At 37.8% G+C, this 19397-nt stretch overlaps 1 protein-coding gene and 1 pseudogene across 24 annotated transcripts in view; one reads left to right on the top strand and one right to left on the bottom strand.

The window, feature by feature from the left end:
- EYA4 (EYA transcriptional coactivator and phosphatase 4) overlaps positions 1-19397 on the bottom strand; it is a 304029-nt gene that overhangs the window by 17972 nt on the left and 266660 nt on the right. For all 24 annotated transcript variants that reach the window (XM_072720654.1, XM_072720644.1, XM_072720626.1 and 21 more), the window contains 2 exons: positions 18333-18416; positions 4370-4459 (listed from right to left, as the gene is read on the bottom strand). In XM_072720654.1, coding sequence (XP_072576755.1) covers positions 4370-4459; positions 18333-18416 — 174 coding nt within the window. The remainder of the gene's footprint in view (positions 1-4369; positions 4460-18332; positions 18417-19397) is intronic.
- Positions 564-954, top strand: LOC112919443 (10 kDa heat shock protein, mitochondrial pseudogene; annotated as a pseudogene).

The raw sequence follows: 19397 nt of genomic DNA on the forward strand, positions 1-19397 counted from the left end.
TGAAAACCAATTTTTAAAAATTATTAACTGTAACAAGAAAATGCCACATAAAACAGGGGCTTTTCAGCTACTATTTATATTCCTTCTAAGACCTGGAAAGCATCTCTTAGTGAAATATTTAATATCTCTAGCTTTCCACACTGAGTATATTATATCCTTGTATAAGTTTGAGGGTGAACCAGGTGACTCGGGCTTCTTTTCAAATACAAAATATAAAAGTAGCCCAATCAATACAATTTTATTTTATAATCTGAAAATCCAGGTAAATTAAAGATTCATATGATTTACATAAATTATTTGTAATTTTAGAATAAATATCTATCAATATTCACAGGTAAGGAAGTTAAAAAGTTAATGTGACTGGAAGCTCCCTGAGAGGGGGTTGTCTGGGTCACCTGGCTGTACCCCTGCTTAAGGCACAATCTGGCACACAGTTATCGTGGTGCAATTCTTTGTTGACTACATGGCAGATATCTTTGACAAATGACAGTTCTTGACAAAATCAACACAATCATTTAATTTTCTAACACAAAGTTGCAATTATATTAAAAATAATGTTCTATATGGTAGGGACTGTAAGAAGATATTTGTATCAAGATGGAGGGGAGTGGGAAGAGAACAGGGTACAAGCTGAGGCTGCAGGACTCAGGGCAAGACATGCATTTGAAAAGGGTTTACCCCGTTTTGACTAAGTATGGGTAGTAAGGAGCACAGCCCAAATTTCAATCAAAGGAGGCATTACGCTTCCAGAAAAATCTCAGGAAAAAGTACGGCAAGAAACAGTAGTAGTGGCTCTGGATTGGGTTCTAAAGGAAAGGGTGGAGAAACTTAATCATTAGCATGAAAATTGGAAATAAAATTCTCTCAGAATAGGGAGGCAGCAGAGTGGTTCTAGACAACAAGACTTCTTTCTTATTTGGAGATGGTGACATTCTTGGTAAGTATGAAAACTGAGGTAAGTCACTATCAAAGTGGAGTCATGTGAAGTTGTTTTTCCACTGAAGTTGTGAAATCTTTCATTATGTAAATAATTTCCATGTCTCTCTTTTATAATAAACTATAATAAATAAATGAATATCCCCCAAAAAAGTAGGGGAAATCCTTAGGAATTACTCTGGTAATTAGAAGTTATTTCTACATTTTATATCTTCTTATCCTAATCTGTAGAGAAATGCCTCTGACATTTCAAGTATTAACTCACATGATTAATTTGTACATTTTGCCCCTAAATTTATTTTTTACTCCTGAGGACATCAGTGTATCAAACTGATTGGAGCATGAGCTCCATATTTGAAGTTATGTTTGAGATTTTTCCAAATGGAACTTCTCATTAAATTTATGCCTAGTTAACTATGCTTATTGACTTTGGACTCTTGCCCAAGGATTACAGTCCAGTGAAAGAAACCCGAGCTTCAATCACTTACATTTTTAGAAAATCCTAAATAATTGTTCTTCAATTAGTTTTTACTCAGAGGCATTTTGCAAAAATGATTTTGACCAAAACCTGAAATACTAAAAACAGTCTAATGCTTGGCTTCAACAAATTTCCATATAAATTTGGAATAATTCTGTTATTAATCTTAATATTTTTATAATTTTGTCTTACAAGGTGCCCATAAAGTTGTCAGTGATCTTTATCAGTTTTAATCCACATAGCAGTCTTCTCTCGCTTTTGTGAACCTGAGCTCCCCAGTGCCTTCTTTTCTGGAAGTTATTCTAACTGAAATAACCTTTTATTTCAACAGAGAGCATTCTCTTCTTAGGAGAAGTATGAGCATTTGCCTTCTTTGCAAGTCCTGCAGGATGCAGAGAAGTGTCTATTAGGGTTTAAATTTGTATCTTTTAAGGAATTATGTGAGAACAGCTGCTACCACATATGTTACAGTATTGACTAAAGGATGTGAGTCTCAAATTAGATTTCTGGGTTAGGAAAAGGAACTATGAGAGATTAAATACAGAGGGGAAAAAAAAGGCTAACGATGAGTTACTCTCTTGAGGAAATCTCCTCTTTGTTAGCAGAAGCAGAGACAGCTTCACACCAGTTATGCAGCCCATGACAATCTTTGCTTACAAGAAGTTTACTGAAATAAAAAATTGGGTAAAAGTCAAGTTGACTTTCAAAATCAGAGGCAGAAAGATAGTGGAGATATGTATATATATATACGTGTGTGTGTGTGTGTGTGTGTATATGTGTGTGTAACAGCACTGAATGATCTTGAAATGATCTTGAAATGTTTAGATTTTTGTTTTCATGATTATTTACCTAACTAAAGTCAATAACAAGCCTTTGAGTTCCCTTGGGCACTTATCTGGATGTACACGGGTGCATGTGGTATGCATGTGTGTGCACACACATGAGAATTTAATTTATGCAGAGTATACAGATAATCATTTCATTGATAAAGTACTGTTGGATACTAAGTTGTAGCATTTGAGTCAAATACAATTTTTATCACATTTTAAAACATAACTAAAAAGCTATAATCAGAAGAGAAAGTCAATACCAATATTTTCTCAGTTACTATTTTTCCCGCAGATCCTGTCGGGTATTTTAAAAATCTATTTTGTATAGTATATGATCCAGGATAAAAATTCTTAAAGCACCATAACTGACCATATGATCTGATATGAGAACATTCATGTCAAACTTGCTAAGAGAATTCACAAATTTATCATATGCTATTTTCACTTTCTCACTTTACTATCTTGTTAAAAGTTGGATGGTAAATTTATTCCATCTGGCTTCAAATGTGCCACGAAAGCTAAAAGGTCATTTATTTCATTTATTTCTAGTCAAAAACAATTAATGAAATAAAAACTCTAAAAGTTCAGAGTTTTAATCTTCTAAAAAGATTAAAAAGTGTTTTCTATTATACTGTATATATCAAGTCATGCTCTATACTACACTACTAATAAGTAGCAGGATTAATTTAAATCAGGTTTTAGAGAGGTGATTATTTTTTCTTATTATCTAAAACTGGAAAACTTGCCGAAGAATACTGATCTTTCATACTGGCCATTAAAGAAAACAAATAAAACCTCTTTAAACAGACAGTGATTTTATTATCCAGTAAAAACAGTGACCCACTGCAGAGAAAACAACACCAAAAAATGATATTACCCAGATTTCTAGCACATACATTTATGGGATACACTAAAAATCAGAATTTTTACTCTTATATAAGTCACAAATACAGCTGAAACTGGATTTAAGACCTTGTCAATTTTTAAAACTTATTTAAGACACTAACTTAGCTTTTTTTCTCACATACTTCTGTTAATTTCAGCTTGGTATGAGGCAGAAGTATGTGCTCTGGAGCCAGAAAGACTCAGAATTTTAAATCCTGGTTTTACCACTTAGCTAGCAGGTAACCTTAGACATGATTTTTATGCTTTTGGACCCTACAAGGGTTTCTGTTCCACAAGATAACATGATAAACAAATTTATTTCAAAGGCTATTATTTAATTAATGGAAAATCCAATACAGAAAGTTCTGCACAAAGTGGGATTTCAGCAATAATAATCTCTCTCCCCATTTATAATATGATTATAAACACTTTTATTTCACTGTGAAACCATGAGGTTAAAAAAAGTAAATATATCACACTTAAATATTTCACTATACTTGCTCTTGATCAAGAAGTACTACTGCTCAGTGCCCAAGCCACTCAGTTACTTCAAATTTTACCATCTGAATGCCTAATAACTCAGACCATTAGCACCCAGATTATACACCTTATTATAGTACTTATTTTCAGCGCTCTTGAGGCTATTGGGGGAGGGGATCCTTTCATTTTGTTACTGTTTTTACTTTCCCTGTCAGGTTGGATATGAAAAGATAAATGAGAACAAAAGAAAATAAATGCAATGCAACCAGTCAGATGTGCTATGTGAACAGTTCTAACCCTGTTTTATCTAGATGCAGAGGAAATAAGGAATAATAATGTGGTCTAAAATTAGGCTTCAGATCATCTAAAAAACTTAATGACCCATGCTACCACCATGAATAGTACCTGTGACTGCTGCCCAGTGATTTAACCTAAATAATACTCTGGTGAGTAACCGGGAAAAGCTAATATTGATTCCAAAGGTGCCAAATGGGTTGTCCTGTATGGGACAGCAAAGCAGACCTTCTCCTCTTCCGAGATACTGTAGTTTTTAAACGGGTGCTAGTACATAGGTCTAATTCATTAATGCATTTTAGCTTTTGTTTGTATTTGTTTATACATTTTTCCCCTTGACAAAAACTTTACTATTCCCATGAGCTAATTTTTTTTTCAGATTTCTTGAGGTTATCTGCCTATTTAGAAATCATCTAAGCATTATAATAGTTGGGATATGACTATTCCTATTTTTTTAAACTCTTACCTCTAAATCATTAAAAAATAAATGTGTATCAGCAAGATTAAAAATCATTTCTTCCATTCGGAGTCCCAGGGTTACAGCCATGGGGGGATCCTGAAAAGAAAATAGACATGGAATGAGGTAAAATTTCAGTAACTAGTTTATTATTAAGAATATCAAAAGTGTATATGGTTGTGGGGGGTGGGAGTAGATAGACTGCATGGATTTTTACCCCAATGATCTAAAAAGGTGCCTTTCCAAAGGGTAATCTAAGCCACACTAAGTATACAGATGCATCTGTGAATTTACAGGAATTTATACACACATTAAGACAACTTAAAACATCTCTATGTTTGTGAGGAGGAAGAAGGAAGCAAGCTCATTTACAAGACCCAGTTTATACGTACTCCATGGAAAGTGGAACAACAGATAATAAGCAGGAAAGGGAGAACAGAAGGACTTCCAGATGTCAGCAGGACGGGAGTGGAAAATGGCATCTAAAGATGGGACAGGAAGAGCTGGTGAAATGTGGTAAAATCGCCACTTAATTATTAATTGCCTTTTGATTGACAGGCAGTATTTTTTAAAAAGATTTTATTTATTTATTCATGAGAGACACAGAGACAGAGACACAGGCAGAGAGCGAAGCAGGCTCCATTCAGGGAGCTCGATGTGGGACTCGATCCCAGGACCCTGGGATCATGACCTGAGCCGAAGGCAGACGCTCAACCACTGAGCCACCCTGATGTCCCCAAAAGACAGTATTTATTTGAATATGCATATAGTTTGGTCTAACCTACATCTGACTAGAGATGCAGAGGGTAGGTTTGAGGATAACTAAAGGAACATTAATTCAGTAAAAGTGATCTGAGTAGAAAATACATATGTTTAGAAGTTTAATGAATGTAAGGGGGTTAGTAAGGAGGCAAGTGACTTAATTCTTGTCTACAGAAACCAAGATAGTATCTAGCAGCAAGGAACTGAGAAGCAAGACCAAAGTTGGGACTTGATCATGATTAACCAGAGTTAAAAGCCTGGGCATAAGAGGCATTAAGATTTCAAAAAGTAAGGATAGTTTTGTGCTAGGGCTAGGGAAATAATTCATGCACAAACATTGTGCTTGAAATGATGAAAGTTGAAATGGTCTCCAAAGGAGTACTGCAATAGCTGTGCCCCTGGAGATACAGAAACTAGAAAGCCTAGAAGGGACAAATCCTCAGAATTTGAGACCAGAATGGGTATTAGCAGGGAGAAGAGTATGGTTTTGAATAAAGCTGACAAGTCTAGAAGGATACTGTTGGTTTTGGCTGAGAAGTTATTTTGGAAGACTTTAGAGGGTGATTTGGGTTGAGTGGCTGGGCCAGGAGCCAGATTGTAGGGATTTTAGGAGAGAGAACCAAACTTGTGTTTTCAATGCTCTAGTAAATGGCACTTAAAAAAAGTGTATTTAAACTTGGGGAAATTACTGCTAACTCTATTTCAATTTTTGATATGGATATGCAACCCAACATACAGGCCATGCTGTATTCACATGTACTCCTGAACTTACTGCACTTAGCAGAAGAAGCTCTTCCTCATCCCACTCTTACACGGTGACAACCAGTTTTCTGCCTATACTCCCTTCCATAATGCTTTGAGGAGGAAACCCTAGAGTAAACATATTTGAAGTGATTGTCAGCTTCATAGTCTGTGGTGACTAAAACCTAGAGACTAGGAATTGAGTGCTAGGAAAGAAAGAAGTCACTGAGGTATGCTGAGCAAAGTGAAGACTTGGGTGGGAGAAGATGAAGACAGGACAGTAAGAATATGCTGGATGTCAACACAATTTTGTTTGTTTGCATCTCTTCCTTCGAGATTTTAGTGGATTTCATAGTTAGAGACTCTCCTTTCAGAAACGTGTTCACTTTTCACATTCTGGATGGCAACCTGGTACCATGTCTTCCAGTGGTCAGACTTGCCTGCTAGATTCATTTGTCTTCCAGGGACAGGATCATTCATTCTAAGCAACATACCCAAAGAGCAATTAATTCCATTTTCTCCAACAAATACTCAAGAACAAGAACAGAAATAGGGGAACCAGGGAATGCCTACTTTGTGTCTCAAGGAGTCTTGGAACTCAGAAGGATCTCTTGCTGATACCTTCCAGTATGAAATTCTTCTTTTTCCTTACTTCTTTTATTGTGTTCATGCTTTTGTTGCTGTTGAAAGAAAATCCCTGAAGGCTGACTTATTTTTTTTTCAAATTATACATGTGTCTTTTTCTGTTCAGGAATTCCTATTTCTAGTGTCTGTCTCTTTGGGGTGGGGTGGATAGGCCAAGGATGGAAGACTTATAAATATTCTGTCTGGTCATGGGACCGTGAACAAAACGTCTATAGAAATATCAGGAAAAATCAAATGTAATTATAGCATGAAAACATATAATTCCATTAGTGACGCTCTCTGCTTTTGAGGAATGTTCACTGATGCAAGACAATAAAATCAAGCTCTACACTACTCTGTTATGTTTCTGATGATTACTGCCTTAAAGATACATATTTCAGATGGGTATTCAGAAACATCCCATTTAAAAGGTTTTCCTTCTAGAGACGAGGTTGGTTCAGTTCTCCTCTGATGCGCCAACTTTTCTTTTAAGTTTTAAATAAAATTACTGAATTTCTTATATTCGTATCTCACATTCCTCGCATTTATAGATCGGATTTATGAGGCTGGGAGAAAACATACTGTTCCTCTTTGATTGTTACATTCATTGATTCCATGCTTCTGGAGTACAGAACTCTCTATGCTACTCATGATAGGCAAAGCCATGAAGAATGCATTTTGTATATCTGATAAGCATGCAAATACAATTTTTAAGAAACCAACATGAATTCTCTAACAAGTAAGCATAGCGTCTGGTCTGATGAAAACTGTATTTGAGCACGCCACTGGAATGCAACCCCATGGCAGCAGAAGGGGTTGTTCACTGGTTTTTCAGGCTATGGTGATTCCACATCATACTCTATGAGAGCCAGGACTTAGTAAGCAATTTGGCAAAATATCATTTGTTAACTGGGAAAGTTTAGGTTTGAGGTTTGCTGGAGTGTGAACTAGCTGTATTTTACTAAGGTTTCCAGAGAACAAGGCCTGTTGAAAGGGAGGTGTTGCGTCAGCCATGCCAAAGGCTTGACACAGATGGGCTAGGGATAGTCATGCCATAAGCCAATGAAAACCATGTCTGTAAGAAGTGGTGATCTTGTTTCTAAGAGAATGTTTAGTGAGGGCTTACTTTCAAATATCAAGTATTTTTCCTTCCCCCCAGCTTACTGAGTCACTGGGACAGTTAAATCTAAGCAGATTATAATACCACATTTTTTTCTAACAAAAGACCCCACAGATGTAAGAATCTGAGAAAGATGCCCTGCAAGTTGGTGGAGGCAGTCCTAGCAAGATCTCCATGATGGTGGGCACCCTCTGCTTTGCCAAACTGCTGTGAAGAAGCTGCCAGAGCCAGCAATTCCATGGTTTTATCAGGCATCAGAGAGTTAAACATACTTCTGGATTGAACCCAGATTTTATACAGAGATGTTTGCTCATTTTCATGAGATGTTTGTAGAATTATGGGCACCTTATGAATCAAGAGTTACTGCCTTTTTTAACTGTAGTGCATATTGAGTTTAGGGTCTGAAATGAAGTGACAGTGAAAAGTTGGCTGGGGGTGGGGGATGGGATAATAAGGGCACCAACAGGGTTTTGTGGAAGCTCTGATACATATTATACACATACAACATTTCCAATAGGTTCCAAGTGTCTACAGCAGAGTTTAACATTGGCGCATACTGAACTTCTGCCAATTTATTCTGTGTACTGCTCTATTAAAATAGTTAAACTATCCCCAAGACACTTTAAGAGAGGGAGGGGGAGAGAGAGAGAAAGGGAAATAGAGAGAGAGAGGAAGAGAAGGGCGGAGGAAGGGAGGGAGGGAGAGAGGGAGGATGAAGAAAACAACTCTTGGCCCTTAAATGTATGATTCTAAGCCAGATGTTACCAGTTTTTAACCAAGTCAGGATCAAGCACGGGACTTCGCTATATCAAAATACTAATGCCTATTAGCCATGTTAGCACAGAACATAAATCGGAGCCAGACTGTCTGTCTTTGGGCCTCTGCCCCACACTGGGCCATCAGCTGGAATTCCTCCTCTAGAGACACAATGTAAAAATACCTCAGGAGAGGCAGCAATTATATATTTTTAAAGAAATTAGGAGTTTTGTTTTTGTTTTGTTTTTTCAAAAATAACTAAAGCTCTTGGAACAGTTACTCCTTTGGGACCAGAAGCACGTTTGTAGACTTATGGGTAAAGAGGCAGGAGATGTACAAGTTTGTTACAGAAGGAAGAAGACAAGCAGGGCTATGAACTAGGGTAGGACTAGCTAGAGGGTGTGTCAGAGTATATGAACACTTCTCCTCAATGACAGGGGATCAAGTGAAACTCTGTCATGAATCAGAAGGGCAATTTCAGGCAGTGGGCTTGAAGATTCTCAGGGGGAACTGGAGGACGGTCTCAGAAACATCCATTGAGTTAGCACGTGCTCACAGAGTGGCTACCATGTGTCAGACGTATTCAAATTCTGGGCAGAGAGTAGAGAATCGAAGCAGCAAAGTTCCTGCCCTATGGGGTTAATAGTATTACTGGATCAGTTACCTGATAACTAAATGGACAAAAATCTACGTGAATATATAGCTTGTCAGGTGGTGAAAAGAATCAGAGCTGGCAGATACAGGAAGCTATGGGGATGGGTGGTGATGGCTCCCTGAATCAAAGGTCAGGGAAGGCCTTTCTCAGGAGGTGACAGTCGAGGGTAAAAACGTGAAAAGGGTAAGGGAACTAGCTATGCAGAGAAGAGGGGACAGAGAGCAGATGTAGAGGCAAGAAGGAGTCCGTGTGCGTGGAGTGGGGTGAGGCACCGTGACCCCGGTCAGGGAAGTGAAGTGGAAGCAAGTATTTTGAGAAAGACGGAGTCCTCAACTGGTTCAGACACAGGGAAGAGGCCCCAGCAAAATAAACCGGGAATGTGGCAAGTGAGTCATTCTTCAAATTTTAAGGGACAGGCAGAAAATGAGGGCTGCAACTGGAAAATGGGCTCTTTCGGGCTTTTCTGGTGATGGGACCATTACAACATGAAATATGGCATAGAGAATAATCCAGAAGAGCAGGGAATTGGAGACTCAGGCACGAAAAAGATCACTGGCAGAGTCAATTTATTGGGTCAGTACAAGGCCTTGGTTCAAAACCTGAGTGGAGGTGCAAAGAGAAGGTGGAGCATATGGTTACGGTATGAAGATGAAGCAATTTTTTTGTCTTTCTGTTTGTTTTCTTCAGTGAGGATGAGTTTTGTGCAGAATTGAGAGGGAGCTGTGAAGTTCTGAGTGGGGGGAGAAGGTTTGAAACAGTCAGCTGGAAATGTGAATTAACCCAAAAGTGCTGGACCCACTGGAGATCTGTGGACACAATCAGCTGTTGAAATGCAGGTGGAAAGCTGGGCCAGGTTTTCTGCAATGTGAGTCTGGTGCAGAAAGAGAAGGATAAGGATAATGAAGCCTTATTTTTTTTTTAAAGAATTTATTTAATTGAGAGAAAGAGCATGAGAAAGAGGGAGAGAGCGCGCACGTGCACTAGCAGGGGGGAGGTGTAGAGGGAGAAGCAGACTCTCTGTTGAGCAGGGAGCCCAATATGGGACTCAATCCCAGGGTCCTGAGATCATGACCTGAGATGAAATCATAAGTCAGACACTTAACCAACTGAGCCACCCAGGTGCCCAAATAGTGAGGCGTTATGCAACAGTGGGGCTACAGTGACATCCACGGATGAAGTGATGACGTCTAACATAGAAGGTTATCAAACTTGACCACACATAAGAAACACCTGGAGAGTGTTTAAAAATTCCACTGCTTACCCTACACCAATGATACCTGATTCTCTGATGTGGGATCTAAGCATCAGTAATGTCAAAGCTCTCTAGTGATTCCAGTGTACAAATAAGACAAAATCAACAGATTAGCACCTCTCTACACTACAGCATTTCTGAGGCTTGCAAATTCGGCATTCACTCACTTTGTATGTACCACACTCTTGTCGCCCTCCACTTCCCTACAACAATGAGCTGAGTATCTCAAACTATGAGATAAAACAACAGATATAAACATATGTAAATTTCTTTAGGAAACATCCAGTTTTCCCCAAATTCAGTTTCCCAAGATTGGGATTTCCCTGAAACCAGATAAAGTAGATTACACTTACTGAATGTTTATTCTGTGGTAGGCATTGTGCTGAATTTTAATGCACTAACTCAGTTAAGCCTCCTAATCATATTATTAATTTATTCTTCCTTTTTTTATATAGAAGGCAACTGAAGCTCACAAAGTTTAAATAAGCTACCAAGGTCATATGTACAGTATAAGATACAGCTAGAATTTGAACTCAGGTCCATTCTCCCTTCATACATATATATTTTTTTATTGGAGTTCGATTTGCCAACATATAGTATAATACCCAATGCTCATCCCGTCAAGTGCCTTCCTCAGTGCCTGTCACCCAGTGACCCGTCCTCCCACCCACCTCCCCTTCCACTACCCCTTGTTCATTTCCCAGAGTTAGAAGTCTCTCATGGTTTGTCACCCTCTCTAATTTTTCCCACTCAGTTCCCCTCCTTTCCCTATAATCCCTTTCATTATTTCTTATATTCCCCATATGAGTGAAATTATATGATGATTGTCCTTCTCCGATCGACTTAACTTACTTAGTATGATACCCTCCAGTTCCATCCACGTTGAAGCAAATGGTCCATTAGCCCTTCAAAGCTAGAATGCTCTAACCATTATGCCCAGAGGAGAGATAACCTGCACTGGTATTAATGTTGCCATTAGGGTGGCCTCCAATCCATGATGCCAACACCTAATTAATTTGAATTACTTCCTTTTAAATCATGTTGCTCTTCTTTAGTTGGCATGCACACAAGTCAGTACTTATCTGTATAACTATCCCATAATTTAAAATACAAGTGGTGTCATTTCAGAAATCTTTCTATGTAAGTGTGTGTACACTTTTAATATAAAAATAACCAATTGGTTTTACCTGGTAGATATATTATTTCTCTAGTGCTGCTCTTATATAAAATGTTGCCTACAGTGAGCAAATAGTTGGGAGAGTTTGAATTTTAATTTCACAATACAAGCAACTAACCAACTGTTCACTTTTCCTTCAGTCTTTCCCTCGACTTGGGCTATTTCCATAGTCCATACTATGGAATAACATTAGAGAATCATGGCTTCACAGTAAATGACATGTTAGTGCTCCAAAATGAATCAAATCCCTGAACACAATTTATTTAGCTCCTTTTATTTCTCTTTCAAAGAAGAGGAATTAGTACAACATATCAAGTAAAATAGTATCTACAAATAATCAGGGAATAGGAATAATATTCACAAATTCTAAGAGATGATGGATGAGATGGTTCCTCATCTATGTCCTGCCAAATTTATAAACTCCTGTTCTGGAGGTTTACAAGGCTGAAAATGCTATGTGTCCACAAGTGCTCTGCTATAAAGCCCATCCTTAGTTTCATAAGCAGCAGGGCTCAAACACCCACATAGCTCGCTTGCCATTATTGTAAATATCCAGGAACTGTTCTGCTTGGGAAAAGAGCATGTGTTGACAACAGAACAAAGATTGATCAGTTTTTAGGAAGATCCTTGGGAAATTCGCAATATTATTATTTATAAGTGGAACTAAGATTTTTCCAGAAGTTTCTTTTTTAAATTAAAATGCAAAAGTTAGTTACATAGGGCTATTTATGAGTGAAATGGCATTCCTAAATTGTTATGTTCCATGCATTTTATTTTTATAGGTGGTGGGGAAAAAACACGAAACCAAAAGAATGTAGAGATTAAGAACATGTCAAAGAGATGTGGGTTCTGACTGGCCATGCCACTTATGAGCTGTGACACAGTACCAACCAAACAAGCTGGGGATAAAAGTTATGGAGATAATGCATCTAACAGGACACTGGGTAAAATGTCAGGTACATAGCAAGAATTCAAAGTGGTACTTATTTTTTCTTGGTAAAAGAAAGATAAATAGATAGGTAAGTAGATGTGGTTATGTCAGGACACTGATTTTACATCTCTGGCACTTACATTTCCAGCTCCCAGCTCACTATATATCAGGCCACTATGATACCACTTCATACAAACACTGACCTTCTGTGTGTCCAGAAATAACTACCATTAGTCATTTGTCATTTGGGAGAAATAATGTGTATTTTTATAAGTTTCTCTGGCTTGGGATGTGGATGACAATTTTCAGAGCTGAGTGCTACTTTTATGCACTTACATTACCTCATTTAATCCATCCAGTAATCCCAGGAAGGAAACAGATTATAACCATTTTCAGATGAAAAAGGCTCAAGGGTTAAATGATTTGCTTGAGGCATATCCAGGCACAGGACTTCTTTTCTAACTTCTAGCTTGGTGCTGCTTCACCTGGATAACTGCCTAAAAGACTGTTCTAAGCAGTGTCCTGGACTCAGGAAACCCTTCTGGTTGACTGACAACAAATGGGAAGGGATTGGCTATGTGAAGGAAGTCTCCAGTCCCTAAACATCTCTACTTCACCTAGAGCAGGTCTGCCCTCATATGTTTTACATAAAGACACTTGGTGTGATGTAGTAATTGTGCCCAAAGGATTCTCCCGCTAGAACTGCAAAACCACTTTATATTAAAAAAAAAAAAAAGGTTATGCTCTAAAAATGCACATTGTGAAAACAAGATTCACTTAACAAATGAAAAGGACTGAAGACATTAACAATTTCAAGGGCAGCCCGGGTGGCTCAGCAGTTTAGTGCTGTCTCCTGCCCAGGGCATGAGCCTGGAGACCCGGGATCGAGTCCCATGTCAGGCTCCCTGTATGGAGCCTGCTTCTCCCTCTGCCTGTGTCTTCACCTCTCTCTCTCTCTCTGTCTCTGTGTCTCTCATGAATAAATAAATAAATCTTAAAAAAAATTTCAAGGTGACACAATGTTTAAGTAGCATAAGGGTGTCGTTCTTTTCTCTCCAGTCATAATGGCCCTGGTCCCTTTTGTTATTAGCAAATCCCTTCTGAATTATCAACCAGTCACTAGAATGACCTCATTTCAGTCAGTCCTCAAGGTCATTACTGAAGACACTAGTGAACTGAGGAATTAAACACAGTTACAAAGGATTCTCAACTGTAAAACACCTCAAGACCTCTACCATCATAATGCGCACTGAATGCCATAAAATCCAAGTATTCCCTACATCTTTTTGGTCATGGGTCTTTCCATAAAGACTATCAATTAACATGTCCTAAGCCTCACTTTTTCAAGAAAAAAAGTTGGGGAAACATTCTATCCGAGTGGTTCTTAAAGCATGGTTCATCAGCTCTCTTGGAGGTTTATTCCAAATGCAAAATCTCAGCTCCCACCCAGACCTACCGAATCTGAAACTCTTGGGGGTGGGACACAGCCATCTGTGTTTAACAAGTCCTGTGGGTTATGGTGACTCACATGGAAGTTCGAGAAACACTGCTCCAGCCTAAACCTGTACCACTTCTTACTTACTGCAGAGCAGCCAATCATAAACCATCATGTCCCTACTTGGCCAAAAACCCTTAAACACACTGCACCTAGAAAAAACCCCTGCTCACCACTCTGTTCTTACTCTGAGTTCTTCCTTCCTTTGTTTACAACCTCCCAGCCATACTACTTCTTTATATTCCTGGTACACTGGAAGACTGTTCCTATTCCAGGGCCCTCCCGTACCCTCTGCCTGGAACACTCATCCACACGCTCCCCTTCCTCCCACATTTGCATGGCTAGCTCCTTTTTTTGGCTCAGGTGTCAGGATCAATGTTACCTCCATGGTCAGACGCCAGTCACACTCTACATGATGCAATTTCATTGTCTTCACAGGGGTTATGGCTATCAGCATTGATTTGTTTGTTTGTTTGTAAGCGTTAGAGCAGGAAGCAGGTCTGTCTTATGTTAAGCAAATATTTGCTAGATGAATACAGTCTGTCTACAGACTTGAGTTTCACCATTTTTACTTGTGGTTTGTGGTTAAGTGGTCAATGCCCAATGCCCTCTCAGCTGCCCAATGTCCTCTCAGTCCCCTCTGAATGACCTCTGAGCTGCGTGTGGTCACCAGCTTCAAAAGATGGGCCTGACACAACATCCTTTATTTGGCTATTTCCCAATATGCCAAGTTATTAATGTCTTACTGGTGAAAAGACAATACCAACTTCCTTTTGGACATTAAGAAAAATGTCAACGATCAAGTGACTTTTAGAAAACTGTAAATAAAAAACAAAAAGAAAAATTTAAATAATTATTCAATAAATAAGGTCATCTAAGTTATCTTCCATGGACTTCAAGAAGGGTATTTTCATTTTGATTAAATAGAGCCTAAACAAATTTTTACTTTAATTTCTTTAAATTGCCCTGAGTAAAACATTATTCAACATGGTGAATTACAACAGGTTCCCTTCCTGTTAGAACCCATATAAATTATAAGGACTTGCTATGAGATTGACCAAATGTAGGAGCATTTAGCATTTTGTGACCCTGGTCACGTTTCTTAGCCCCTCATAATCCTGGGTTTCTGCATCCATCAAACTTGGATCACAAGAAGTACAGCAGAGTAACTAAGCGAATTACATGGGAGAACGTGTGTCAAAGTGACCAATAACAGGTTTTTTGAATATTAATTCATGCCAACTGTTCTGCTAAGCCCTTTAAACATGTTATGTCTTTAGTTCTTATTCACTATAGGTAGTACTATTCCCATTTTACAGAAATTGAAGCTGAGGGGTTAAGTACTTTGCCTGAGGTCAGAGAGCTGCAAGCATCAGCCCTGGGTTTTCCAAAGCAAGGTTATCTAAGTCAAAGTTTCTTGTTTTAATCATCATCCCTACTGCGGGTGTGATGCTGAACACAGGTTCCATCTACCACATAGTAGGTGTTCTATAGATGCAAGTTTATCTTCCCCAAGCTTTCAGTAGTGTCCCTGATTCTTTCCCCATGCCATACTGCCAGAAGGCGTGAATATCTTTCTACCACAATACATTTTAGTAAACGTTTCTTAAGTTTTACCTCTCGATGGAAAAGTATCCCAATTACCTGAGAGAAGACAATTTGAATTATTTCAACTTAAGGTGAACTCCCCTAACTGGCTACACAGTTCGTCACTAACTGTCCTTACTCTTCTTAGGATATGTCACGTAATGTGTTCGTGGCAAATTGACTGTCTATGCTGTGTGGTGTGATGTGCTGTAGCAGAAAAGAGATGGGCTTTGGGGTCAAATGGTCCAGGGCCCCACGACTCCTCTCTGCCACTGACAAGCTGTATGAATCTGTACATATTTTATTCCCTGAGTATTTTTCCTCATTAAGAGATGGGGAGAAAAACCTGTCTCTTACAACTGCTGCAATGCCTAATGCCTGGCATACTCTGGGCAATAATAACATTAGTTCCCCTCTTTCACTTCACTTTGCCCCATTCTTTTGATAAGCTCTACTACTGTAGGTATTGAAAATGCCTCCTTTGAATTCCAACAAAGATTTCTGACAGTGCTTTAAAATAATGGAAATTGTAGGTGAGATGAATGCTGCACGTCCAGGTAGCTGTCTGGGGAAGTGACAGGTTTACTTCAATGATGCACCATTGCTGAGGGAAGCATAAAAATTCTGCTATTAAAATTGCTCTCGGAACCAGTTTGAGTCACTCAAGAAAGACAGCTTGTTATTCAGGCTTTTTTTCATGGTTCACCATCACCTTTCCCTACCTCTTTACTGGCCCCCCTTCTTACTCAAAGACGAGTCCATGCTCAGTTCTGGGATGGGTGAAACTTTATGGTATTTTTGGCAAAAAAGAAAAAATACATATATACATATATATATAAATATACATATACATATATATGTATATATAAATATAAAATGACATTTTAACCATGCTCCTTATTTATCACCTTGGGTTCAAATGATCTTACTATTTCTAACAATCACAAAAGGTTGAAGATTTAAGTGAGGAAATACTCCAAAAATCTAAAGGTAATTTCAAAAAAGGAGTTTCACCACTGATCTGATACAATGGAAGCAATATGGATGGATGTTTAGATATAGCCTCTGATCGTGACTATTTTGAAGAGACTTTATTTGGATTCAGTTCATATGTTCAAGTTAGATAATTTTAAACACTGATGTAATATGAAAGTTAGCCATATAAAAATATTGCAATCAGTTCAGCAGGATTTACTGTGTATTCCTCATAAGTCAAAACTATTCTAGAAGAAATGCTTTAGATTATTATCTGGAAACTTTTTAGACTGTATACTCAACCAGTAGTAGAATTTTGAATGTGCCCTAAAAAAAAGAATTTTGAATGTGCACCCCAAATTGATATACAAGTTAATTTATTTATATGTCATATACATATTCGTTCAATTATAAGAATAGGCCTGTATTTGTAATGTATATGCATTAGGAAACATATAACAATACAAACTGAAAGGACAAAAATGTGTGTGCGTGTGTATATACACACATAAATTTTTTTCCTTATCTCTGTGGTGGAGCCTCTTATATATATCCGGCACATATTTGTACGTCCTGCTTTGGAGACCACTGTTTTAAATGACAATGTTTGTGAAAAAAGGGGCTAAGATCCTTTTTCTAAATGGCCATTAAACAAAACTGTTACCTTTCATATTTGTTTAGTGACATGTATTGTTTACACCAAAAATCAAATATGGCGCAGATTCACCAAGAGTGCAACACTGGAGTAGTTCAAGTAGGAAATACCTGAGTGCAATTCATCATTATTGGACTAAAAGACAAAACTTAATGAAATTGCTGAAAGTTGCATGCTGGGCTCACATGAGATCCTAATGAATGATGTAATAGTATAAAGACACAGGGAAGGTACTTCTATAAGTGTAATATGTAAAGGCACCAACATTAGCTATACCTTTGAGTATGGTAACTGAAGGCAGGGCAACATGTTCCGAGCTGACTCTGGTCAGATTTTGAAGCCTATGTAGTGACAAGACTCAAACAGCAATGGCCTAAACTACTACTTCCCTGTGAGTATTCTGGAGTTGCCTATCTTTACACTAGCACTCACACAGCATACACCTATACAGGCCTAAGAAGCTAGCTGACTCTGAAAAGGATAGCAAGAAGAAAGGGAGAGGAGTCATGAGACCATCTGTCTTTGAATTTGTGTGTGTGAGGGGATGTTATTTCCAGTTGCTTTTTATATGCTATTCAAAATTCTTTAAAAAAAAGTTTTTATTCATAAATCCAAAGGAACTTTCAGACAAAAGATTACTTCCTTATTTCAACTGGCATTCTATAGCAACATTTGGTGTGATATATTAATTCAAACAACTTCTTAAAGTTTCCTTATTAGAGGATAATAGATGATTTTATAATGTTGAAAGTCCATTTTAAATTACACAATTTTTATAACTGATTAGGTCAGAGGAATAAGCTTGCTTTTGATGCAGAAATTCAAGGGCATTATGAAAGAGAAAAAAAATCCAATTTCATATTACTTTCATAAATTTTGCCAGTTCTCATTAAAGAACATGAGCCACTGGAAATTAATTAAGAGCAGATTTGACAGCCTGCAATAAAAACACTTTAATCTATCTAAATTGCTCTGGATTTTTAAAAAAGATTTGTTTGTTTGTTTATTTATTTATTTATTTATTTATTTATTTTAGAGAGAGAGAGAGAGAGAGAGAGAGAACATGAGTGTGAGAAGGGGGAGGGGCAGAGGGAGAGAAAATCTGAAGCAGACTCCCCACTAAGCATGGAGCCTGACACTGGGCTCAGTCTCAGGACCTTAAGATCATGACCCTGATCTGGATTATTGAATATAATAAAATTCCAAGAAAGTGTCTTCAGGTAAAATTTCTTGATTTCTTACCTTGCCATATTTCTGGGCATAAGACCCTGTGAGCAATGAGTGAAAAACAATGATGGTTTCATCCAAGTCCCAGACAAATACACGCTGAAGAGGAAAACAAGTATCAAAGAATTATCAAGTTCCAAGAAAACAGAAATCTCTTTACAGGTTGAAAACATCTGATTTTGCAGTTGGATATAATCTCAATGCCATTTTATAAAAAATTACACTACTCCATTAATTTTTTTCCAAGTTTGCCAGATGTTACTGTGATAAAATCAGAGGGGGAGAAGTGATTTTAAAAAGTCATAAAAAGCTTAAAGATCAGATGTCCTCATTTGAATGGATTCATCTAAATATTTACTTGCAGTTAATACCCTAAAAGACACATTTGAACTTAGGACATACGTGTACTTGAAATGCTATTTTAAAATATTGCCTTATGGATTTATGAGATTCTGCAATTTGTGCAAAGGATTAAATTTTTAAAAATATTTTAAAAAAATCAATGAGTGATCCCTAAACAGAAATTTGGGTTAGATTAAGCTATGGAATGAGGGCTGTTTAGTTTGCACAGTATTTAGAAAGATTTAAAATTACTGATCAACATTTCATGATTTTAGGAGATTTCACAAAAACGTCAGGGTTCTCTGACCACACCAGGGAAACTGGAAGATACAAGCAATGCTGACTGACATTCCACATGGCAGTGATGGTTGTGCCTCCTTCGACTGGGCCTAAGGCTAGACATAGGAAAAAAAAATTTCTAGCTCCCCACATTCTGCTGGCTCCCTAGCACCATTCACTCATTTATATCATCTGCTTGGTTCCTAGACGCACTGGAATGTGCTACTGTCCTTCAGGTAAAAGAAGTGATCTTTTATGAAGAGGCACAATGATTATTATTTGACTTTACCAGATGGAAATTTGGGTATTTTTCTTAATTAAAGGATGCAGCTGTGTAAAAAGTAACACAGTATGGTTAAGAATAGTTTCTCCTGATATTTTATAATAAAAAATCAACCTGCTTAGCATTGATATATCTCAAAAGAGCTCTCAACCAGAAAATAGGATGAGTGGAAAATT

This window comes from Vulpes vulpes, chromosome 1, assembly GCF_048418805.1.
Source record: "Vulpes vulpes isolate BD-2025 chromosome 1, VulVul3, whole genome shotgun sequence".
Taxonomy (NCBI): Eukaryota; Metazoa; Chordata; class Mammalia; order Carnivora; family Canidae; genus Vulpes; species Vulpes vulpes.